Here is a 27,060-nt window from a genome sequence, read left to right as displayed (position 1 = left end):
TAAAGCGGTTTCATTACTTTCCACATACGTGGGGTCTATTCCTGTCCAACACGTAAAAAGATTTGATAAAAAAGAAAAGAAAAGAGTCCCAATACAGTGTCCAAACTCAGTATTAGAGTATAACAAACATATGGGCGGAGTCGACCTTTTGGACAGTATTTTGGGACGTTTCAAAATCTCGATGAGAAGCAGAAAATGGTATTGTAGAATTTTTCATCATTTAGTTGATGTTGCTATTATCAATGCGTGGCTTCTATATCGCAGGGTTGAAAAGCAAAAAGGAAACACAAATACCATAACAATGGAAAAATTCCGTGGGGAAATTGCCAATTGCCTATGCAACGTTGGTCAGAATTCAAAAAGAAAAGGTAGACCTTCTTCATCAGTTTATCGAAATTTGGAACTGAAGAAAAAAAAAAACAAATTCGGCTTCTATTCCTCCGAAAGATGTGAGAATTGACAATTTTGGCCACATTCCTATATGGTGTGAGACTCGGCAGCGATGTAAATTGCCTGGCTGCAAACGATTTTCTTTTGTTTTCTGTGAAAAATGCAAACTCAATCTTTGTTTCAATAGAAATAAAAATTGTTTCGCTAACTTCCATCAATAAAATAGAGATATGATTTATAATATGTTTTAGATCTAAGTTCATGATGTAGCATATATGATACAAAAGAAAAAATCAAAAAACAAAAAAATGTAACACAAAATAATTTTTTTTACTATTTTTCACCTGTTGAGAGTGCTAATACCTACCCAAAAATATTTTTTATTTTAAAAAATCATGCATTGTAGGGTTAATGCAGTCAATCTGCTGGAAAATAATTCCATGAAAATCAAAAAATAAATAGATAAGTACTCTTTGATCATTCTCATATTGATTTCAATTTAAGAGCCACTGGTATACAGCTGTTTCAGCCTATTGGGCATCGTCAGTACCGGGCAGGCGGTCCTCGATTGAAGACAAAATGAGAAAAAACCAAGAAAGTACTTGATAAAAATAGCTGCGTTTATGTTTCGCTTGCGTTTACGTTGAAATTGTTTTCATGAAGATTAACCAGGAGTTCTCTCCTGATTGTACTTGTTTATGTATCCACTCCACTTCGAGAAATACCTATAGACTATTTTTACCATCATGATTTTCAGATGTTATAATTGTACGACATTGCAATAATCACCCCAATAATTTTTTCAATAATCAACAGTGGTGTAGTAAGAACGTTGCTAAAATTCCATTGAACAACATATTTTTCAAATTTTATTCCTTTATAACTTTTTTATTACCGAACAGATTTTGATGAAACTGTGATCAGTAATATTTCAAGACATCCTGAATCCAGTGGAGTATACAGAATTTTCATAAAATTCCTGAACATGAATTGGTGGGTTGATTAAACGGCATATTTTTCAAATTTCATTCCTTTATAACTTTTTTATTGATTGACGCATTTCAACGTAATTTACATGTTACCCATTTGAGAATGTCACAAATCCAGTAGTGTAGTCAGAGTTTTTCTAAAAAAATCGCTAGTAATTTTTTTAGATTTTTGACCTTGAAAAATAAGATTAGTTGGCCCTGGAAATTGAGATTTATTCATGATATTTGGTGTCCTATAGTGGTACAAATTCAATCATTACGAACCCCACTCACCCACTCGTTATCTCCTAAGCATTTGTAGCTAATTATTTGTTACTTTCTCCAGTAACTCTTCATTGAGGGATTTTAACTGAACAGTTAATGAAACAGTAACACATCTTTCGCTTCTCAGGCGTGTTCCTACTTTATAAACACGTCTGAGGAAGCTATTGTAAAGCGAAACACGTGTTATGGGTTTGTAAGATATTCAGTGAAATAAGTACCTATTACTTAAATACGATATGGATTTTCATCAAGTATCGGCCAATTCCATTACTTATTTTTGTTACCCTTACCTTCTTCTCTTCTTGCGACTTCAATATTACTCATAACAGTTTGACGCATGCTTTTTCTATCCCACTTGGATCCCAGTAGACAGCAAACAGAAATCTCAAATTACGATTATCAAAATGAACCAGAGTTTCTTGTTCCTACAGATAAGGGCTTCTTAAGGCTATCGTCTATAGGTATAGATTATCAAATACATAAAAAATTAAAACGATTCTGGGTTAGGTGATTTATTTTTGTGAAAATTTTTGATTGTGCACTACAGGTTCATTGCATTTACTCAAGAAAAATTCCCAGAATTGTTTGAAATGACCATTGTGATTGAAATTCATAAAGGTAGTCTTACAAGAAGGCTAGTGAGCCAACTTTCGATCAATATCCCTGATCACTACATTAACCAAAATACTTGAGAAATTGGTAAAAAAACAATCATAAATTGTTGACATGCACAAAGACTGGTGTGTGAAATTGCATAACTAGTTGACATATATATATATATATATATATATATATATATATATATATATATATATATATATATAACCTGCCAATTGCACATGTATACAAACAGGATATCTTGTCAATTATCTAAAATCGATTTGATACATTAAAAAAATATTTTAAACACGATTTTCTAGAACTTCTGCATGTACTTAAATACTTTTTCCTGTAAATGTTTGTACAAGGCATTTTCAAAAACATTTATATTTCTACAATATTATTGTGAGAAATTGATTGTAACATTTATTGTTTTTGTACACATGAGATTTTTGCCCAGAAGCTAATCTTGAGTATGGCTGATATAAGTGAGTATGGCTGATATAAGTTTTCATTTTTTCTGGTATTATAATCAAATTGAGAGCTACTTTTGAATAATGAATTTTCTTGATTCTCAATATTTGTTTAGGTATACTGTGAGTATACCAGTGTGAAAACAATGACCTATAATAGCATAACCTGACATGCTCCGCTCCATATTTTTTTGTATTTTCAACACCTGGTTAATATGACTTGAGCTACTCCAAAATATTAAACCATAACTCAACGTTGTTTGTACTGAAAGTTAGTTTCAAGGTTTGTAACTCTTTAGAATCGTGTGACATCAATCTGCTCAACATTTCTCAAGAGTCTCTTGCATTTGTGTTTGTTTTTTATAAGAAATTTCATGAAAAAGTTTCAAAATAATTGATATTAACTCATTGCTAATACTTTAGATAGACTTATGTCCGAAACAAGAATACTTGTATTATCAGTTTATATAATTTATTTTATTAGCATTTGGGCGTGCATGAACCATATCAGTGATACACATATTGAAGAGAACGGGAATTATTATCAAACGTTGCTGAGACTTCGAGATATAACCTTCGTCCTCAGTCAATGCACATACTACTGATGATGTCTGTCGCAGTAGCAGATGAAACGTTTGGTACTTCAGGTTCCATTTGACCACGACCTTCCAGCACGGATTTTGTTTCCTTTGATTGAATTCAATTGTCTTTTCAATAATTACTCTAATGTCATTTCAATATACATGTGAAATTTCAACACCTTACTGCTTTCGACTTTTGATCCATATATATTATTATTAATTTGTTCGATTACAAAATAAAACCATTTTAATACGAGACAATGTATATTAAAAAATGTACAAAATAAAAAATTACATAAAATATAAATTACAAAAAACATTGTAATAATAACACAATAATAAATAAATTACATAAATATTATGTTTTCAGTACTTAACAATAACACAATTATTGCATCAATATACTAGGGTCTAATATTCTATTTGATTGTGGACTTTGAAATTATAGTTCACTTGAGTTTACATTCATATAATCATTTTTAGCTAATTGACCTTTCTGCTCAAAACTTGCTAACCCTGAAAGAAATATGGATATTATATATTGAGTGTCAATTTGGATATATTTTAAGAATATTAGATTTTGTATTAGTTAATATAAGTATTAGTTAATATTTACGAATGAATGTTGGAATATGACTTATTATTGTTCTTACCTGATACTGGTTGACTCGATGGGGAAAACTTGCTGTAAAATTCGTCATTCAACTGTGAGTTATCTAAATGTGGCAGTGGTTTCTCCTGTAAAAAATATGTAAGTTAGTTCTTTACTGAAACTTATTTGAATTGATTACAAATAAGTATTCTTATCACATTTTTGAATTTAGTTTGATTCATTTACCTGTATTGTTTTGAATATTGTCACAGGTTTTGGTACTGGTACCATATCGTAGTTTCGATCCGCCAATAATTTTGTTCTACAGTCTTCATCGGGATGACTTCCCATAATCAACTGAAAAAAAGAAGGAATATTCAAGTACCCTCCATATAGTAACATTTTTTTTTCAAATCACGTTTAGAATGGAATTTTGTTGTAACATAGGTACGACTTTGAATATTGCTAATTTATCTAAATAACAAAATCTAGTATAACAAATTATTGAAAAGTTACCATAAATATTTTTGGTTCCAAATGAAGGTCTCAAAACTAATTTCTATGATTTATATATGTGTATATGTCAAATTTCAATTTAATATATTTTTTAAATTCATTTGGTAAGGCATTGTATCGTCACACTTAGGTATACAATATGGTTTTCCAAAATTTGTAGCTTTCCTTTTAAGTTATTGAAAAAACTGTTTGAATGACTATTTCAATTGCTATTGATTTGGAAACTTGTTTTAGTTTTTTTACCAAGTGAATAAAAGTATATGTAATGAAGAAACTTTATGTTGGTTCTTTGCAGGCCCCAATCTAGGGGGGGGGGCAAGCCGGGGCCTATGCCCGGGTGGCTAGTTCAGAGGGCGGGCAAACTCACAGTTCACAGACGAATGGACAACTCATCATTTACTTAACTTTGACCTACACTAGACACGAACATTACTATTCGCGAAGCGCGTAAGCATAGTTCAAAACACGCGCCCTCTCGCCCGCAAAAATCGCGGCAGCACGCGTTTGGTTACCGTGCTTGCGAAAGGAATGAAGCTATATTTGAAAACTCTCTCGTCGATCTATCTTCACGACAGTATTTTGTTTATAAACATGATAATGGGTCCAATATGGCCGGCATCTATAAAGGTATACAGCCAGGATTGCAGAAATGAATAAGCTGGCCGAGTTCTTTCTGTGCTTGGCTCACTCCTTAAATCTTGTAGGTGTTCATTCTGCCTGATAATTCCATTCCATTGGACTAATTCAGAAAGTATATGGTTTTTTTGTTGGTTCTACTACTAGGCGAGACATTATGAAAAAATGTGTAAAGAAATTCAAAAGGAAATAGTCAGATGAGATGGTCGGCAGAACATATTGTTGTGAATGCCCTATTGAATAATTTGCCAGAACTAGCGGAAGCCTTAGAAGAAGCTAAGCAAACTTCTCATGCTCCAGAAGCTAAGGACGAGGTTTTGAAGAATTTTAAATTTGTTCTTAATTCAACTATTTGGGCGATAATTCTCCATGAAATCAATCGAATGAATATAGAAATTCAAAATGAAGATATTATCCTTGCCCGTTCCGTTCCACTCATGGATGGTCTGTTCGAAACTTTGCAAAAATGACACAACATCCAATGAAATATGGGATAAAAAAGGCTGGAGAAGTTACTGAAAAAACTGGTGTTGAGCTTATTTTGCAAAACAAAAAATTTGAAACGTAAATACCATTTCTATGAGATGTGTGAAGATGAGTTACAAACACTCCAACCTGTTTAACTATTTTCTAAAGAAATAATGATGGTATTCGATAGAATCATATCAGAAATTAAAAAGAGGTTTGAGTGTGCTATCATGCTGAATTTGAATTTTGATTTTCTTAATGGTACTAATATTTAGAAAATGCCAATTAAAGAACTGCAAAAGTACGGAGCAGATCTGGCTCGAAAATACGAGCGAGATTTAAGCACCGTTGAGCTCTGCCAGGAACTTTACGTTTTTAAACAGCAAGCTCCACTTTCATCAGATCTATCAGATCTGATAAAAGTGGGCCTATGTCCAAATATCAATCAATTAGTGGACATCTCATAGCTAAAATTATAAAGATGATAGGTAGTATATGATGGTAAAAATAAATATGAGTGGAAGGTGACGGCATTTTCAGTTGTTGCCCGGCCGGGGCTGGTTCTTTGTATCTTATGAAAACACTTTGATGATAATGGTAACTTTGTTAGAGAAACGAGTGTCGAGAAACAAAATTTTTGTTCTGGTGAGAAAGAAATGTTTTCAACTTATTCATTTTACGCCAGCGGTTCCAAATTCTATTCATGAACCTGGTTCCTTGTAGTCAAGCTTGGAAATAATTTGATTATTTTATTTTTATCTTCAATGGTTCCAGAACTGTTTTTGTTGTAGTCACCAAACCAAAATTAGATATTGAAGTTTGGATTATTATATCAATCAGAAATGAATTAATTTCGGCTACTCCATTTGTAGAATATATCGTTGGAATATAATTTTTGAATCACGGATTTCTTTAGAAATGAATGGAGTATTCGAATTTGTTTTTTTATTTGATATCGGAAATTTAATACCTTATTTTGGCTTGGTGATCTAATACAAAACTGCTATTAAAACTATCAAAGTCTAAATAAATAATGAAAGGCATTTTTAGGCTTGACTACAAAAAACTGACATAAAGATGATATAATCCCATATAAAACTGTTTAATACTTCATTTCCACATTTGAAGTTTGTATTTTTATTCACTTGGTGAAAAAATACTGAAATCCTCTTAAGCTTCAAAATCAATAGAGACCAACATAGTCATTTCTTCAGATCCTCTAATAATTTTTACTTCAATGAAATGAATGAAACCCTTTTGTCTAATTACCACTTGTTGATTTTATTTATATGACCGGTTTCGGATTTGACCCATTATTAAGTATAAAATCAACTAGTCGTACTTAAACAAAAGTGTTTCATTAAAGTGATCATGAATTATCACAAAATAAACAAGTCATCAATCGCACATAACAATTTTTAGTTTAGCTATTTTACAACAAATGATAATACTAACATTAGGCATTTAGAAAATAAGAAAATATTTATTATTTCAGGTCTAAAAAACATTTTTACCTTTCTTCCTTCATTATCAGAATGAGTTCCGCTATCTCCAAAACTAGATTCGCTCATCCTGCTAGATCTCCCCGATGATCCAGAGCTAGAGGTACTCAAACTGCTTATCGGTCTTTGCACATGGACTATAGTTAGAGAGGGAACTGATTGTGAAATGGAGGTGGTTGTTGTATTTTCTACCTTGGGTTTTTCGTGTTTAGTTTTGGAGAACACTCTCTTCATTTTGTCGAAGAATGAGGGATGTTTCATCCTAGTCATGGATTGTAGTTGATCGTATCTCATTCTCATTTCCATCAACTGTTCTTGTTTCTCTTTAAACGACATTTGTACATCGTTTCGAGATTGCCACTTCCTCACCAATTCTTCAGCTTGATCGATTGAGTGTATGTGATTTTTGAAATCGTTAATTATTTCGACTAATTCTTTTTGAACTTTGTCTTCTCCTTCTAAATCATCGACTTTTTGCCTATTTTTTGATACAAGCCTCTGGTATACCTGTTCCTGAATCGTTGGAAGGTCTACGTGGCAGTCATCAGTAGCTTTAGGCAACTCTTGCCTTAGGACAGGTACTGAAAGCAAAAGATAGTTGAGAATTATGACCAATATACAGTGTGTCCCGCTTTTCATGAATTTATACCCATATCTCTGTTGTTCAGAATGCAAATCCTAATGTATTTCGGACACTGATGTAACTATTTAACGGAGGGTAATAAGGTCAATTATTCACGAAAGTATATTAGGAGATAAAAATGAAATTTGTTTTGATATACGGATTCAGTATTCCCAAAAACTATTATGAATGAAATAATTTTGGAAGATTCTAAAAACTTCATACTATTTATTCAAATTATGAAAAAGTTTTTGGACTCTTGATATCATGTACACCATTGAAAAATAAAAATTGTACATGTGATTTGATTTTTATTCATGCCATTGGTAAAAAGTGGCGATTTCAAAAAAAATTTAGCATGAGTTTTATTGAGAAAATAGCCGGTTTAGAGGTTAATAATTGTAAAAAAGCGATTCTCAACTTTTTTCCATTAGTTTTCGGACTCTTCCAAAATTATTATGTTTTATTTTCATTTATATTAACTTCCAATGTAAAACAGCAATAATAAGTTTTGGTCAATGTGAAGGAATTTTGCATATACCTACACCAACCTCCCAAATATATTCGGAAATGCATTCTGAACATTAGAGATGCGGGGGCGGATTCATGAAGAGCGGGATATATTGTATCTAATTATTTTTTCTGTGACATTCTAGACCGTGTGACTAGACCGTTTTAGATATAATTCAAATGTAAACAAGTTTCTGGTTGAATATTTATTCTATACAGTATTTTGAATGAAAGTTAATTAAATGTTATATCACTTTACATCTTTCTCTTGATTGGGCAAGATATGAAGTATTTATTTTTCAGGTGTAATAATGCCAGTGAATTTTAAAAGCAAATAACACTCGCTTTGTAGAGATAGTAAATTATTTCTGTCATAGAATATTTCCTTCATATTCAATTAGAAAGGATTATTTGATCATAAAAAAGAATATGGGAAAATTGACTGGCATGATCAAGAGTATTATATATTAATTGGAAGAAATTACCTGGTTTCATGGGCATGTATCCTGATAAGCTGGAGCTTTCACTTGTTGGAGTTGTAACAGGTCTAGGAGCGGGACAAATTTTGTAAATGTCTTCTTTTATATTCCTTGGTATCTCATACCCATCATCTGTAATACCATAATTATTCAAAATCAACATATTTACCTTTAGTCTATCGTCTTTAGACGAAAAATAAAGAAGTGTTTTATAAAAACATATCAAATTTTCAACAATTTCAAAGCAAAGTGCTCATAAAATGAAGGTACCTACCGAGTGTTCTGCGAGTAATTTCTTCCAGCTTGGTATAGATATTGGTGAATTCGTTAAGGTCCTAAAAATAAATCGATGAGCTTTGACAATTTTGTGATATACTGTTCACTTACAATATATCCTCGGAACATATGTGCTAGATTCGAAAATCCGTTTGATTCTGCCAGTTCTAACGGTGTCATATCATAAAGATTTTTTATTTCACAAGCTTGATCACCACCAGGAGTATCTAGTAATAACCTTGCGAGTTGGTGTAATCCGAATTTAGCCGCGAAATGAAGAAGGGTCGGAAATTCTTCGTGAGCTGTAACAGAGGTAACTACTATTAGTAAATGTTCATTACGAGTATTCAGAATTATAGTTAATACTGAAATCAGAATTGAGACAAACTGAGTGAGATGAGAAGTACATATTGAGAAAACTGTGGTTTGACTCTCGAAAGTTTTTTTTAGTCCAAAATAAGGAAGGGTCGGCATAGGAAAATCAGAAACCATAAGACATACAAAATTGATTGAATTAAAGGAAAGTTGTCCATTTTGTAGCTTATTTGAAATTTACTTATTGAACGTTCATGGTGAAACATCAGTGAAGTCGAAAAAGCCGCTAACTTATACCGAGCGATTCTTTTTTCCAGTCCATGAAAAATTTATGGTGGTTTATAAGAGACGAAACGTTGGATAAAAAACCAGTAACGCTAAAAAAATTTAAAACGAAATTTGCCAACTCAGTTTTTTTAAGTATCCAGTAAAATCTGATGCTAATAGGTTCGTTCCAACCAGCGTCAGAAACAGTTTCTGACAGTCAGGATTCTGCGCAGTAATGTGATTGCGTTCCAACGTGAGTTTCCAACCATTAGTAAACTATCAGTTTTCTGTTCCATCCAAGATTCGAACCTGTTCGAAATCTATCAGAATGGTTTGAGGATTATCTTCTAACCATCAATCTGACGCATGCGTATTCCGTATTACTGTTTCTGTTTTATGTTCATGCAACTTACAAACATAATAACCTGCAAAAATTGTTATAAAATAAATTATGTATTTGCTGGCGCAGGAAAAATTGGGAATTCTTTAAGTGAACCTATAATATGAACATCTTCAATTACACAAATTAATTATTGCGGTGACCTCCCAGTTCCATGTTGATAAGTAAATAGAATAGAGATATAAAATACTGCAACCTTCTTTTACTCTCCAGAAATGCACTTGATTAGATTTATTTTTAAAGAATTGAAGGGGTTATATTTTTAGGAGTGACATTCGTTGTGGAATGTTTGAAATACAAACTGAGTAGAGAAAAGTATCTTCTGTATAATTCAGTGTTCGTGTAATTCAATGTTTATATGAAAGTAGCTGTTTCAGGAGGACATTCTTTCAGTTTGTGTCTGAAAGTTACTTCTTTGCATGATCTACACATCCATGAATAGAGTTACTTATTTTCAAATTGATTACTTCCTTCCTTTCTTTGGAAGATTCTCTCATCTCCTTTTTTGTATTAAGATGGAGTAGTAGAAAGCCAAAAACTTTCTTTCCCAAATTATTTTTAAAGGTTATGTTGAAATTCCATGCCAAACTTCAGTTGAACTATCAGCTGTTCCAATCAGAAATTTCAAATTAATCAGAAACCAATATTTACCAGACATGCGCGTTGACAACGATTTACAAACAGTTGGAAATCTGTTTGTGACTCAAGGTTGGAACGAACCTTATGTGATTCATCATTTTTATCTTATTTCAACCACTGTGACGTTGTTTATCATTAATGTTTGGGAATCACACGTTAAATGGTGAGACCTCGTTAGTCCCTAGCTCGCAGAGGTTTCGAATTTTGAGAGTAGTCGTTCGTAAGGGTGCGACAGCTGGTTAACAGAAAAACAGATATTAAACAGATAGACAACAACAGGTATCGCATACAAAAAGTTCAAAATTCTTGCATCAGGTTAATATTTGGTATCAGGAGAAGGTCTAGAATTTTACACAAATTAGCAGATTTGAAGTGGTTGAATATGTTTATTCGTAGACGTTTTTATGCAACATGCATATTTTTTAAAATTATCATATATAGGAGTTCTCCCTACTAACATCCGTGTACACGAAAAGAAAATATTCAAACGATCTTTTTCCTATAATATCTCCCCCACAATAAATTATCTACATAAATGGAAAAACAATAAAAAGTAGGTTCAAACAGCATCTGTCCAGCATTTAGAATAACTAGGTTTGCGGTGAAAATCCTGAAAAAGATTCATATATCATATATCTCTATATCTTTAAATGAATTTCTCTTCTCTTCTAACCCGAATATAATATAATATTATTTTGAAAAAATTGGTGAACAGAAAATCAGTGGTTTTATAAAAAATTAATTGTGAGGAATATGAAAAATGAAATGCAATTGAAAATAAAACGTCATATATTAGAAACTGTGACGTCAACCCTTATATTCATAACAATAAACCCCAGATAATTTGCAAGTAATTTCAAAACAATTCATGGTTTATTCTTATGTTAATGTGGAATATCATACTTGAATGTTACTTGACGGTTAAAAGTCGATTTTGATTGAAAAAAATCTGAAGATAGGGGCATCAAGATTGTTTTTTAACTAAGGAAAACTCACTGTGTTTTCGTCCTGGAACATCTGCCGATTCAATGCTTTCAGACCTGGATATCAAATTGAAATGCGGTGGTATATTATTCTGCAATCTATGAACCAACCAGTTGTCTAGAAGTTCTCGTTCTGCAGGACTAAAACCTAACGCCTGAAAATTGTAAAAAAAATAGAAACGATTGCTCGAATGTGTGAGGACATGTATTGTAGAATTGATGATTGATTACGTTTTATATTTCTCCAAAACTGCTTTCTCCGAATAAATATTTTAGATTTTTCTTGATAGTAAATCAAAAAAGAATACAAAAGATCAAAGACATTACCCACCCGACAAATACCAATTGTTATATGAACTATTTGATAATCAAACTGCAACTCTGAATATTTGTTAAATCTAGATAGATAATAGTTAAAAGTTTATCACAAAGTGTTTATAAAGTATTTTCATACCACATCGTACATAATACTTTTATCAGTGAAAAATTTAGTTGAATCAAAATCTAATTTTGTCTCAGAGCTTCGTTTTGTATTATTGAAGTTATCACCTGATAGAAAATTTCACTGGGAGGAGATGGATATTGGAAAAAGTGAATGATCAAAGTCCCTACCTGACACATAAACTCCACGGGATTTGCAGTGGACCGTAAAATCTGTTCAAGCTCTCTTAATTTACTTTCACACTTGATCGGCCGACTTCCTATTATGCTGCCATTTTTCTCCACTAGTATATTCACGATGGCCGTTACTTCCGTTAAATTTTCAGGCATTGTAAATTTTAGAATGTATGGATTTCGTTTCTTCACTGACTTGACTTCATACAATTCACCGTTTTTTTCCACTGAAATTTTGACGATGTCTTCTTTTTGGAGGGGATGTGTGAGGATAACAAATACGCTGTTTTGACCCTGAAAGGTTGATGAAATGATCAAAATAACAACTCTACCGATAATAATAAGCAATGATAATACAACAAACAGGTCTCAATTCTCAATCTATACTCAATCAGAACTACTGACAAACCATTTTCGTAATGAGGGGGTAGTCAGGTTATTACTACATGGATCATACAATTTTCTCGATTTTCGGCATAAAAATTCATAAATAAGCAATCGAAAGTTTCATTGTATTTGTCGTTATTGTGATGTTGACATCATGATATGATATGACCCAAAGACTGAAATAATGAATAACTCAAAAATGTTGTTTTTTCAATTGTTTCAAAGTGAAGGAGGCCGATAATACCTCCCCTTACGAAGACGCCAACTATGAGATCGACAGCGAACTCAATCCTCGGATACTAAAGATAAACGAGGCTCCTCAAGGCGGTCAGTTGCAAAGCCAAGCTTTGACATCAATCACAGACGAGATTCATTCTCTGTCTTTTAGTACAGTTTCCACTGCAACGCCTAATGTTGAAAATCAGATCCCAAACACAATGCTTTTATGATTCAATACCAGACATCTCTTTTTCGACCCGCCGCAGTACTCATCAGTGGTGTTAGGCTGAACCACAAATGCATTGCTGGACTCAAAGGTCCTTGAAGGACAAGCCTAAGTGAAGAAGGACGATAACTTATCCCCTTACGAAGACGTCTTCAATATGTACCTGTGAAGGTAAAGCTTAGGTATCAGTCAAGCAGTAAATAACAATAGGATAATAACAAAATACTAGGAATTATATAATAGACCCTCATTATGCACGGCAATTATTCATGTAGATGCATAGGAAAACATTAACATAGCAAATCATCTAAAGAAACACTTCGATCAAGCCACTCCCAACTCCCTACACTGTTGGTTAATGGACTGACACCTGTGACTAATCCCCTGGCTAATACCACGAAGGGCATTGGATAAGTGTCATTAACATAGCATGTAGGAAGTAGTTTCAGTCATCTGATATTGCTAATCGCGAAACAAGTGAGCATTTTTGTTCTGGTGAGGGAAAAGTGTTTGCAATAGATCAACTAATATCTTTAGGGAAATTCTATTCAGAGATTCTCTTTGAGTTTTTCAAAGTATTTGGTAGATCATTGACCAACGTAATGTTACACTTATGAGTTGAATTCAGCCCAACATTTGTTTTCATTTTATAACTGGCTCACTGCCAGAATGTTGGTTGAGGGTAAAAAGTAATTCAACCCTTGTGAACTGATCAATTGTGGTAATAAAAAATTGTCATTTACCTGTCGTATTTTTTTTGGGGTAACGGAAAAACATGACTTTTCCTGAGCAATAACAGAACTCTGCTGCTTCCAAACTCTCGATAGTATCGCCATAGCCTGTCCTAGAAATTCTTTGGTGAAGTTTTCGTCCTGATCCTGACCAACGCTTTGCCTTTGCCATTGAAAGTATGTCGGCAACACTGGAAATACAAAAAACTCGGTAAGTAATTATCTGTTTACGCTTATGCTTAAATCCGGCGGGAATTAAATTCAATAAACTAGGTAAGTTTTGAAAAAAGATTGTGGAAGATCACGTGAATTCCACTACAGGCGGACGATTCGTGAGTAAATAAATGCCAGTATCTGTTGAATAGACTAAAATGACCTTCAAAAATTCAAATAAAAAAATATCGGAATCACGAGAGGTATTCAGTTTTTCTAGGAATATAGACGAAAATCATCTAAACTTTTTCAACAATAGTACCGACTTTTGTAGCCTTTCTGTTTAATCACTTTTTTTACTTTTTTTCAAATTTCATAATGGAATTCTGAAAACCACGATTTTATCAAACGTCATTTTTAGTTAACAATCAGATGAATTTTATTCGTTTCCGAAATTGAACATTTTGAAACAATTTGTGTGATTGATGACATGTTTAGGTACTTTATGATAATTGATTTGATTTTGAAACAAAACTAGCCAAGCCAATTTGCAATGCTAGAGAAGTTGCAAGTATTGAAAACAAGTTAGACTTCAATTAGGATAAGATGCATGAAATCATCCCCATAAACGATATTCCGATAATAGTGGAAGTGGAAGACTTGAATGCCCAGGTGGAAAACAAGAAAAATAATAGGCAAGTAGCCGGAAATAAAATAGTTCAACGAAATGAAGAATGATATTACTTGAAGTGGGTAATACTAGACAATCTTTCTTCGAAGACTCACACACCTGTTGCTAGTATACAATTACGGTATAAAAAAACACAGAATGACATATACATTGATGCTACCAGGTTCAAGTGACTTGAGAACACCCTCTAGGAATGATGAAATACTGGTCTAAAAAAATTGATAAAAATTATACAAGATCATATAGGAATGCAAACGTTGAGTCATAAGAATTTAAGCTCAGCAGAATAGAAAGAGAAACTGGAACTAAGACCAACTGAAAACAGAAGACATAAACACTAAACACACAAAATAATTTTTGAAGAAACAAGAGTCTTTCGAGATATATAAACATAATAGCCGAATCTCAGAAAATAATTGAATACAAATAAATAGATAAATTGAAAGAATAACCCATGATAGTCATTCAGCTTAGATACATTCAATTTATCCACACAATATATTCAAAAAGTTTGTGAAAAGTAATAACCAGTAATAATTCCTTACCATTTTTATGAACTTCGGTCAAGTCGTTGTCAGTAACCCCCAATAGGAGAGCCAAAGTTCTGTCTGCCAATAAAAGTTTTCCCATGGCCGCACACTCCCCGGGGTGTTCCGCAACAAATTCAAGAAAACTGGGACATATTACGACTAACTGCAGTTTAACACCTGACATTTTCTTGGGGAGTTCTCTAATTTCGTCGGATTTGTCTAACGTGTCTTCTACTCCTCTGTACTGTATTCTGCAAATATAATTCACGTTACAACGGCGAATTGATGTTCATAAGATCAGATTCAAACCCGGTAGCGGATCCAGGTGACTAGTTTGAAGGAGATATAAAAAAGTAGGGTAGGGTAGGGTTGCCAGGAAACTAAAAGTGCATATGAGAGGCAACAACATGGAAAAATATTCATTATAAAAAAATGAAATTCAAATAAAACAGTAACATTCAGTGTATGAAAATATTTGAAGTAGAATAAATATTACTCGGTTCTCAGTTCATTTTGTGATTAATGGTTATATAATAAAATCTAGTTTCCTATGTTTCTCCTTTTGTCGATCAAACAACCAACTCAAACTGAAGTTTGACGCGACTATCAAAGGAGGCTTCATATTGCATATAAACAACCTCAATCAGTATTTTTAATTGAAATTACAAAAATCGTTCAAAATGTTGTATTTGACGCAAAAACAATATGAAATATTATGGTATTTGAACTTGAGGTCTGGGTTTGGGTATAATTACTCTCAAAATCATCTGAAGTTTTCATACAATCTGACCAACTAAACGGAGAAACTAGAACCTCGAATAAATCGAAAACAAGTACATTTCCTAAACATCAGGACTGCAATACTCTTCTCGACGTGCGTATCATGCATGAACTGCTTTTCGTAAAGAGTAATGCAGTTCTGGTGTTAGATATTCAATTTTTGGACCATAATATAATAAAATATTCTTCACCCAATATAAATTTGTTTCTGAATGTGAACAACATTGAAAATTGAAGTGCCAACTTCAAAACAGCATACGAAAATTACGTATTTTTTTTCAAGGACATAACACAAGCACTACAGGAAAATCCTTAAGGCGCTCTAAGAGCGGTGCCTGTACAAAAGTAGTGATTCAGATTGGATTTGAATCGCTGGAGATTAAATCCATAAACGCAGTTCTCCAAATGAAAAAGTTCTTAAGCAGTGAAGTTCGAGGTGTACTGAGTTGAACGTCAAAATGATATGAACCGCTCTTGGTGGAATCAAATGTGCCAAGTCACTTGAACACTTCCCGTGAAAGTGTCTATAGAAGAGAGACAAATCTCCAACCTTTCTTCGATGTTCCAGACCATCAGTTGCAAGTGATGTTCGTGTCTCCAATCAGGCGGATGGCTCTTCTCTGGATGGAATTCAGCAGTTTCAGGGTATGCTTAGGGGCGGAGCTACATACATGCGAACAATACTTCAAAGAAGGTCTGATCTGAGCTTTATAAAGCAAGTTACTGAGGTGTGTGCAGTTTTCTAGTTCGGAACAGTGTTCCAAGCTTTTGAGAAGCGGCTTTTGTAATTCCAGCGACATGATTGTGCAAGACATATTGGTGTCCATTTTAACCCTCAACAAATTTTTCGAAGCAGAAAGTGGAATTGTATAATTTTTAATTTCAGGAATATACATGGGTATATATTCATTTTGATTGTTTTCAAACACTTTATTATATTATTTTCAGACGAACTGTTCAGAAAACTGTACCACACCATTGCCTCGTGACTTTCACTCTGTTCACTTCCGAAGACTATATAAATCTCAGTTTCGTGGCTGAAACTCGCTTGGCACGAGGTAAAGCCAATGTGTTACTTGAGTTGCCAGATGTCAATTTTTGTGTTCAGTGTGTATCGACTGAACCGTGATTCAAGTTGCACGTTGAAAGGTATAAGACCTCGTAAACTTTTACCTCGCACAAATTTCGACGCTGGGGTCAAGTGAGAGTTTTCGCAAAAATTTCTGGTGTATGAAAATTGGGATAAAAGTCCAAACCGAATCAGTCTCGTAGTTCCAATTTTTTGTAATCTGAGTCGCCTTTGGACGATAATCCACACATCCCGGTGATGTAATTTGAAGGTTTATTCATTGAACTACAGTCAACTCACACGCCTAGTGAACTTTTCGGCTCGCTCATTTGGTTGAGTGGTTGTTCAATCAGTATCTAGGCAGCTCACTGCCGATTTGTTCATTTCTTCTCATTGAATGTTATTTTGCTAATAGTTAAACAAATCTGAACTTAATAATATAAAGTGATTCAAACCTGAGGCCATCCATTGGGAGAGGAACATTACTTCATGAGGAAGTTTGAGAAATCGACCTGCATACTGATACTAAATGATTTAAATTAATTAAATCAACCAAATGTTAAGATACGAAACGTGTGGATGTCTCTGATTAGTCGAAAATCGTTACGACCACTTTTTAACAAATACAAAGGGTTTCTGATTGTTACTGACTGGGTTTAAACTGAATATCTGAAACGCTACTTACTTGAATTGCTTTCTGGTGGCCTGCTGGCTGATTTGTTGAAAATAATTTGTAAAATAGTTGACCCAGAGCGATGCTGCTTCACTGGATTTCCTGGATAGGATGAGAATATCGTCCATGTTTATTCCTTTTGTGACTCCTGAAAAAAAAGTTGCTGAATTCAAAAGATGTTTATGATTTCACTGAAATTGGTGATGGTGCTTGGCGGCATTTAAAAAAAACTGCAAGTGTAGATAGAACTAGAATGCACAGGCATAATCAATAAGTTTTTATGGTAATTTCGTTGTCTAGAGAAGCTTGCCAATTTTTTATGAAGATATGCTGGTTTTCGTGTTGACAAAATGATTTATTGAAAAAATCTCAATATATTGTCAATATATAAACCAAGATTTCGGTACAAATTGTTTTGAGGCAGATCATCATTTTTTATTTTAATGTTAATTTGCTGGATGGTAAAATGAATAAAATAAAATTATCAAGAAAAAAGATGAAAATAACCTGAGAGTGAAGATAAATGATAAAGACTGAAAATTAAAAATAAGCAAAAACTAAAAATATGTAGAAAGGACGAAAAAATTTAAAAAATAAAAAATAACAAAAAACTGAAAAGGATTTGAAACCAAGTTACTTCACGACGTTCCTATTGTTAGTTAACACAAAACGTCGTGAGGTAACGAGGTTTGAAATCTTTTTAATATTTTATTTTTTTTACATTCTTTATATTATATTTCTGTATTTTGTACATTTTGTATATTTTTTTAAGTTTTTGCCTATTTTTAATTCTTTTTCTTTTTCATTTATCATATTAAACAATATCGAACTACTGAAATTCAAAAAAAAGTTTCTGATATGGCAGTCACAAATGAGAAAGGTCCGATTTTAGTTTACTATTGAGGTTGCTAGAAGTTCCGCATAAAATGAGACAATTCCACTTTTTGTTAATGCCTGTTCTTCATGTGGATGTGTTCGTTTCTTCACTTCCTTGTCAATTGTTTAATGCTAGATTATCCTCTCTCTTGTCTTGATTTTTGTTCAAGAAAATTGACAACTCTGTTTATTATGGACACGATATTTTTGCCCAAATCTAAAAAATTGTAAGTTGAGCATAATTTATCTCAGAAAAGCTCGAAATGAAATAGTTATTTATCAATATAGACTGAAGTCATTTGAGTTTTGAATATTCAAGTAACATTTCAATGTGAGATTTTTACTAGATAGTTCACAAAACCGCTAACAATGGCAACACATGTATCGCGTTTTCATACTGACGAACTTCTGCTTTATTGTTTCATGTAATAACAATTTAGATCGTACTTTCTAACTACGTAATGACTGATAATTTCATTTTCCCTGAGTTGGGGTGAAAACTAATTGGAATTTTTCAAACATTATGAAATAAAATTCAACTGACTCATTAAAGAAAATTCGGCCAATTCTATCACAAATGAGTTTTAAACAAACTTGCTCTTTTTCATTATGTTTCTGGGGTTGACGTAAATTAATTAAAATAGTAATTTGTTGCCATTTGGTTTCCTTAGATGAAATTAAATTTTCATAATTTTTATTGCAATCTTTCGCTCTTCCTAAAGAAGTGAATGGATTTTCCATTAAGAGAGAGATAGGTAACGAACGAAGCGGAAACAGAACGGAAGTATAAACATTATCTGTGTATTTGTTGGTAATTTGGTCTGATGCAAGTTTAAATAATTCTTTATTCTATAGCATTCAACTTAGAATAAACAAATAAAAAGTCATGTTGTAATTTATACAATAGTTTAGGTAATAGATTGAAGATAAGTAACATAAATGGAAATTGAAAGTATCAAAATTATAGACAATTTACCATGAAAGTTCATGAATCTTTCGGGAAATGAAATATGGATCAAGTGATATCTGAATCAGAAGACTGAGCGATCAGTCATTATCAAGAAAAATGTTTTATTTGGAAATCAATCTAATGTATTCAATCTTACATATTTCGAAAAATCCATTTCTAATTTCGTGATTATTGAATAAATATGCTGAACTTGCTCATTCATTTCATTATGAAGTTGTTTACAGTTGCTGACGACAATATTGTTGTTTGTTATTCAAAGCAGATTCATTACAATTAATTATTTTTATTGTAGCTCCATAAATCCATAAATCTCTGTCGTCAAGCATCAAAGTTGCGGTTATCATATTTATATTACTCATTGTATTTTTAGATCCATTAAAATTCCTATAAACTTTCTATAGCTGGCTACTCTTATCAGTTACTCGGAAACCTGATAAGATTGAGTTATAGTTTAGCATCCATAAAGAGCAGGACACATTTGGAATATGAAATCATGAACTTCCAAATGGAAACATACTTTCGTTCAAAACAAATACTGATCCCAGACATCAGAACTGCAACACTTTTCTCGACAAGAGTTTTACCAACCAAGTTGGCGCCTTCAGGAGGTGAAGTAGACTACCTTCTTTATCTCCTGAAGACGCCAACTTGTTCAATGAAAAGCGAGTCAGGAAGAGTGTTACAGTTCTAGTGTTTGAGAGTAGTACTCGTTTTGAATTTATTCTAATCAAGAGGTTCCCGTTTTTCCTTTCATTTCGAAAGAGACTTTTTTCATGAAAGATAATTCAAGAGTTATCTTCGTAAGTTATGCTAGTTTTTATTGTATAGGGTGAAAAATGAAAATATACAAACTTATAAGATAGTTATTATTCAGGTGTTATATGTTGAATGCATTAAATTTAATCGGTTAAAATGTTTGTAATTTCATAATTTTATAGTCTATTTCAAAAGAGTGTAGAGTAATAAAATCTCATTAAGTATTCAAAAGCGCTACAGGGTGATCCGTCAATAAATTCTGTCACTTCCCTAGTCCGCATTGCAAAATTATGTCGTTTCATAAAGAGCAGGTAGGTATCACCCTGTTTTAAGGGATTTGTCCATTGTTATCGACGGATAAATACTGAGCCAGAGGCGCGCTAGTGGGATAATTGCCAAAAGAATATGCATTCATAAAAATTATATTAAAGGAAATAAAAATTTAATACAGCAGAACAGTGTTATTAAAAAAATATAAAATGTAACAATAAAATATATACGAACCGAAATCGGGAAATACTCACAAACACACACGAACGAACTTTACGTAATGAAACACTTGTGGGGACTTTAAATCAATTTATTCACAAAAACGACAAGAACTTTACTGGATACGTTATTACAATTTGACACTTGAACAATACTAAAACTGTGAACTTCCCTTAACGTTTAACAACACTCTATTTATACCCTAATTGAATGTTCTAGAGATTACTAGGTACAATTTTCGAGAACCTTCCGAGAAAATAATTATTCAGACTACCCTTAATTCTAAACCCTAACCTAAGCAAAAGTGTCACTGTCACTGATACACTGGTCTCTGTCCAGATTGCTTATCCCGCTACAGTATATTTACAATTCAATTAAATTATTCTACATCAGTATAGTCTTCATCCGAAGAACTGTCATCATCCCCTGGTGTTATAATTATAGGGTCAACCACCTGATCGACCAAGTTGTCCAGTTCCCACATTTTATCTTCCTCTTTTAAAACATGCTGGATTGCTTTTTGTCAGTTTTCTGATGTGATTTCCGTAATGGCTTGATCAAACAATACCTTGACATCTTTCATTTTAAATGTGGTATTGTGCCTTGCAACATATCCTTTAACTTGTGCCCATATAAGTTCTATAGGATTTAATTCGCAATGATATGGCGGTAGGCGCAGCACAGTTACTTTATACTTTTCTGCTACATCTTCTACGGCATATTTCATGAAGCGAGATTTATGTTGTTTTACTATGGCTAGTAGTTCCTTCTTTACTGAATTCGTCTCAAACTGAATACCTTTATTTGACAGCCAGTTAATAATTTCTTGCTTTCTCCAAGCTGAAGTTGGTACCTTCTCTAAGCGCCTTGAATGGTAGCTTGCATTATCCATAACCACGACCGAATCAGCTGAAAGAAATTTTAACATTTCCCCGAAGTAGTCTTCGAAGACATCCGAATTCATGTCCACATGATAATCTCCCGTCCGGCACGACTCAAAGCTTAACAAACCTTCTTTTAAAAATCCGTCTTCGCTTCCAATGTGAGCAATTATAAGCCTCTTCCCTTTTCCCGAAGGCACTTTAATACCCGTTGAAAGGCCTTCTATGAAAGCTTGGCGAGAACTTGTTATATTTTTATCTTGCCACATTTTTTTGACTATATAACCTTCGTTTATCCACGTCTCATCAAGATAAAAAATTTTCTTTTGCTCTCTGCGGTACTGCTTTATAGTTGTCAAATATTTTCGTCTCCAGCAAACAATTTCATCACTTTCCAGTAATAGTGCCTTTCGATTGTGCTTTTCCCAGGCAAAATTCATACTTTTTAAAGTTTTCCATAAAAGTTTTCTGGATATCAAAGGAATATCGTTATCTTGGCTTATCTCGATAAATATTTTTTCAAGAGTGGGTATTTCCTTTTTAAAATAAAACGAATGAACTTTTCTTCGAATGTCACATTTGGTGTCTTCATCTAAGATTTTTATTGGTCTTCCTGATTTTCTCTTGCATGGACTTACCTGGCCTGATATCTTTCTTTCTCGCAATAATTTAAAAATCGTGGACTGTCCAATTCCAGTCATTCGGGCACATCGCTCAACACTTTCTTGCACAGACAAACTAGGGTGATCGTGTTTTATACAATCATATACATTTAAAATTATAACTTTTTCGCAAACAGATAGCGGAGAATTTTTTACACTTCTTTTCTTTGGAGTAAATGTCCCCATTTTATAACTTTTTCACTATTTCTATATCACAATATCACTGTACGTTTAATTGGTGTAGTAACAATTACTATTATAACTCGAATGTTTAAGACACCATTACAATATATTTAAACCCTTTCTCTTAATTACCTGGGTTTAATAGGTATTGCATGATTGGTGGGCAGGGTCAAAAAGGGATTATTATAATGACATGGCACCTCGGAACTAAGTGTTAACCCTTTTTTGAGAAATCATGCTCAAGTATATGAACCCAAATTGCATATTAAATAAGTTTACAAGAACCACTAAAATTAATCTTAATCTTTTTTTAAGAAATTTTACTTACCTAAATACATGTAGGTACTTAGTTTTAGACCAAATTACTTCCCAAAAATGGCCTTTTATTATTATCTATGTCTGTAATTTTTAATTTACTTTAATTATTAAGTTTAATAATCCTAAGATTTGCCTACGCCCATGGACGACAACGAAATTCAGGCAAATTTTATGACACTTCATGATTTATTACTCTACACTCTTTTGAAATAGACTATAGAAAGTTTGCTTAACAAATGAGCGAAAATTTTTATAATATATTCAAATCGCATTTTACCAACCAAGTTGCAGCTATTTATTACTTAGTGCAGTTAGCATATTTTTTTAGTTACTCTATTTTTTAAGGAAAAATATAATTTACTAGCTGTTGTTAGCTCTTATATTAACGTACAGCAGAAGCTACCGAAACTAGAATTTTGAAATATGCAGGTAGGTTCTTTATATGGTTCTTTATATGGTTATCAAGAAAGGGAATCAGGATTTTTCACCCTAATGTGGAAAAATACGGGTTCAAAGATTGTATTGAATTTCACTAGTTTTCATGGTGGAAACCTGAACTTTTGGATTATTAAAAAAAATTGTAACTATTTCTTTAAAATGCGCGGGCGAAGCCGTGGGCAACAACTAGTCATGTAATATTTTTCAGACGTAGGTAATGATATATCCAAACCGAGTTTAACTACACAATATTATTTTTAGTATGCTATTCCTGAGGAAGCTATTGTACAGTTTTGTAAATTGTTCATTTGGCAATCACAAAATGAAATGTTGCTCAATAAATATATGGAGAATTCTCATCAAGAATTGAAAAATGCAATTGAAAGGGAATGAAATTTAATGTGGTCGGTGGCTCAGAAAAAGTGCATATTAACGGAAAACATTTTGGATGAGCACTATTAGTCTCGATATTAAAAAAAACTGCACCAAGATGTGGTTACAAAATGAAAATATTGTGGTACTATTTTTTTCATATGTTTCCAGCGAGTCTGAATATAAATTTCAGAATTTTTTTTCTATTGGTGATTAGTTTCAAATATTTACCTGAACTACTAACACATTCCGTATCATTGAAAGATACTCTGAAGTTAGAGAAACCTGTTTTTTAAATATAAATTCCCAAATATAAAAAATATTAAAAATATCAATCAATATCATTTATATCCGTGTAAATATTTCAGAAAATTGAAAGAATCTAGTTTCAAGTTGAAAGTACAGTGCTTGCATTGTGAATATTTTCGATTTTCGATTATCTCAGGCACAATTTCTTGTTTTGTTGACCATCTTAGCCGCTCCATCATTATTACCATCTATCTGTTTTCTCGCGTAGAGTAATAAATTCCCATAATAATTAGAATAAATAGTTAGATACACTCACTTTTTCGTATATTAACTACACACACAGTATCCCCATCCGAATCGAAATCTGTAGTGTCACACATGGCTGAAGATGAGATACGAAACAGCACTGCTACCGAACAACCAACACTAAATTTATTGTTTGATAATTCGAATCACTCCTCGACTTAGAGTGTTTATGAACGATATTTACATTTAATACATGTTGACATGTGAATCACACAATACAGTCTGTTGTGTCTGAGCTTTCGGAATGAAATGACTTTTCTTTGTGAATGTTTAAAGGAAGTTCCGACCTAACCAAGATAAGCCGATGGCTCCTTCAGAGGCGTATTAGTATTCACCTTAGGCGGGCGATTTCTTGGAAATTGATGTAAACGATAAATCGAGAATCTTATAATTCATTCTAGTGCAGATATGCACAAGAACTTCAAAAGTGAGTTTGTTATTGATTCGATGACAGATACAAGACTAGATTTTCTATTGATTAATTGTTGCGACGCAAACATGAGGTAACGACGGCCCTAGAAAAAAATTGTCTGTACATGAAAGCTGTTGGGATTTATATATATATATATATATATATATATATATATATATATATATATGATTATTATCCAAAAATATATGATTATTATCAAAACTTGTTGGTGAAAATGAGATAATAGAGTGAGTATTAATTATATTATATTATTAATATTTTTGTGGTTTCAAAATAACCGAAATGGTGAGATTAACTGGAAATGAAAATTAAAACAGCAAATTACTCATTAATAACAAACAGAAATGAAATGAAACTGAAAAGCACACTTTGAAAATGATCTTATTTCACTAAAAAAACTACAGCGATTGCTCAAAGATTCGCCAAGATATAGAAAATACTTGATTCTAATAGCATAGGAAGTTATAGAACAACACTCGAATAATGCCCAGCAACCAAGCTATTACAAACTTTTGTCATCAACAAAATATTTCCAACACACTTTCAGATAATAATCTATTCGATAGTCCACGAAAAGATGGCAACACTACCAATAGGAAAAATAACGACTCTGAAACCACCATTTTCATTGATTGACCACAAACTAAGATTATCTTGAAAAAGTGTTAAAAGAATATAAAGTTTGGTTTACATCCATAGGAAATAATACTGCTTTTGAAGAAGAGGAAGAAAGTGGCTCATCTTGTTTTTAGCAATATAATGTAATTCTCATTTTGTACTTCGTTGTTCAAAATCTATAAAAGTATGTAGTATTGGAGGATTTGAGTTCTAATATCTACAGGTTTTGTTTCTACTAAATCATTCATATATTCTTGCATTGCGGATTTGTGTGGTTGGAATTATATTATGTTAAAATCTGTGTCCACGCCACTGGGAATTGCTTTCTTTAAAAACGAATACTTACGGAGTCGTATTTACGATATACATTAAATTATCATAGATTGTTATCAAATGATTCCTTTTCATTTTCTGAAAGCCCATATATTTCTCAGTAGGTGGGGAACAGTGTTACTTTACATAGCCAAATCGAGGAATAATTGAATCACCCACTGGAACGGCATACCCAAAAAATGTTATTCATTCAACGCGTGTTTCACCAACCAAGTCTTCAGGAGATGAAGACGCCGACTAGTGAAACGCGCATCGGGAAAAGTATAATATGTCTGGTGATTGGGAAAAGTGCCTGTTTTTGGTACAATTTGCTTTCATCAATTTAATTTGTTAGGTTGATGGTATATATGTGATTAATAATATTTACAATAGAACTAATAATTGTGTGACATCTAATAATTTAATGTGGAGTGAATTGAAAATAATTTTTCTATCATATACGTAGAAAAATACAATAGCAATTGTTCTAATTTCCATTGAATTTTGCTTTTTTTGCCAGTACCACAATGAAAAATGATACGCTTTTTTTATCTACTGATAATTCGAAACGAAATTTATAATGCTTTCCTCCATACCATGAGAACACATATGATGTTGAAGAAGAAAAAATAACACCTCTTGGTCATAGAAATGACAAGGTATGATAAACATCAATAAGTGATTTGTGTGTACATGAATACTTCGAACTTTTTATAGCTCTTATACCTTTAGTTTGTTTAGTTTCAAAATAGTCAGAATTCAATTCATTTTCACGGTGACTCTTCAAGAACTGCAATGAGAAGCAGTTAGACAATTATTTCACAAAGTAATGATGGAGAAAAACACAATAAGCCCATGAGGTTACAGAGGTTGATTCCGACTTGAAAGAAATAAACAAATCAAAGTCCCGAGGTCTCTTGGCCGAAACTAGGATCAAATTTCATTATTTTATTAGAGCATCATATAGTTCAATAAATAATTATGTTTTAGCAAATCCTACTAATATTTTATATAACCGCCATATAACATAATATTTAAAATATATACAATATGAACATTTACATTTATATAGTACTTTTTTCAATTTGAATAACTTCCTCAGTACTTTGTAATATTTTTCAGTTTTAATTATCGACTATTATACTATATATCTCAATTATGAATCGAATGTTACAGAATAGGACTTTTCAGATAAAAGCTCATTGAAACAAACGGCCTAATTTCACTACCCTCCGACAGCTATATATGCTTTTGGATAAGCTTGAACAGTTTTTTTAACTGGTTTTCAAAACAGTTATTTCCTTTCGTAGGACTCATTTCGAAAGCGCATCTTATGCATTTTAATCAGAAAATCGGAATCAAAAAGAAATTAGTACCTACAAGAGGGAAGCTGAAATTTCAAATTGATGTTCTGTGATTTCAGATACTTAATAATTTTTGTGGGAGATTTCCACAATGAAAAAAATTTCGAATTTTGCAACATTTCCCAATGTAGTCGATGATTTTCTGAGACAAGAATGATACCTATAATTGGGGAGCCCAAGCGGGGATTTCGGGATTTACTGAAACGCGGCAGATTAATATACAGGGGGATACCTTGTACCCGGTTAAGTACCTCCAC

The 27,060-nt window shown here is 32.6% G+C and overlaps 1 protein-coding gene across 2 annotated transcripts in view; it reads right to left on the bottom strand.

Moving 5' to 3' along the window:
* Positions 1–3,542: 3,542 nt before the first annotated feature.
* Positions 3,543–27,060, bottom strand: part of stumps (DBB domain-containing protein stumps) — a 148,445-nt gene continuing 124,927 nt past the window's right edge. Inside the window, exons 1-13 of one of the 2 annotated variants that reach the window (XM_074172980.1) lie at positions 24,087–24,319; positions 17,589–17,724; positions 15,070–15,305; positions 13,693–13,871; positions 12,115–12,411; positions 11,516–11,657; positions 9,010–9,200; positions 8,897–8,957; positions 8,629–8,754; positions 7,024–7,592; positions 4,136–4,246; positions 3,951–4,035; positions 3,543–3,813 (exon numbers count right to left, since the gene is read on the bottom strand). In XM_074172980.1, coding sequence (XP_074029081.1) covers positions 3,740–3,813; positions 3,951–4,035; positions 4,136–4,246; positions 7,024–7,592; positions 8,629–8,754; positions 8,897–8,957; positions 9,010–9,200; positions 11,516–11,657; positions 12,115–12,411; positions 13,693–13,871; positions 15,070–15,305; positions 17,589–17,724; positions 24,087–24,150 — 2,271 coding nt within the window. In that variant the 5' untranslated portion in view covers positions 24,151–24,319 and the 3' untranslated portion in view covers positions 3,543–3,739. Of the gene's footprint in view, positions 3,814–3,950; positions 4,036–4,135; positions 4,247–7,023; positions 7,593–8,628; positions 8,755–8,896; positions 8,958–9,009; positions 9,201–11,515; positions 11,658–12,114; positions 12,412–13,692; positions 13,872–15,069; positions 15,306–17,588; positions 17,725–24,086; positions 24,320–27,060 lie in introns of those variants that run through there. The other variant, XM_074172979.1, reaches the window with a different exon arrangement.

Source organism: Leptinotarsa decemlineata, unplaced genomic scaffold (assembly GCF_025532065.1).
Source record: "Leptinotarsa decemlineata unplaced genomic scaffold, Ldec_3_MD MMD2_tig00000199_RagTag_RagTag, whole genome shotgun sequence".
Classification (NCBI taxonomy): Eukaryota; Metazoa; Arthropoda; class Insecta; order Coleoptera; family Chrysomelidae; genus Leptinotarsa; species Leptinotarsa decemlineata.
The sequence above is the reverse complement of the archived record's forward strand: the minus strand, read 5'-3'. Positions and strand labels throughout refer to the sequence as shown.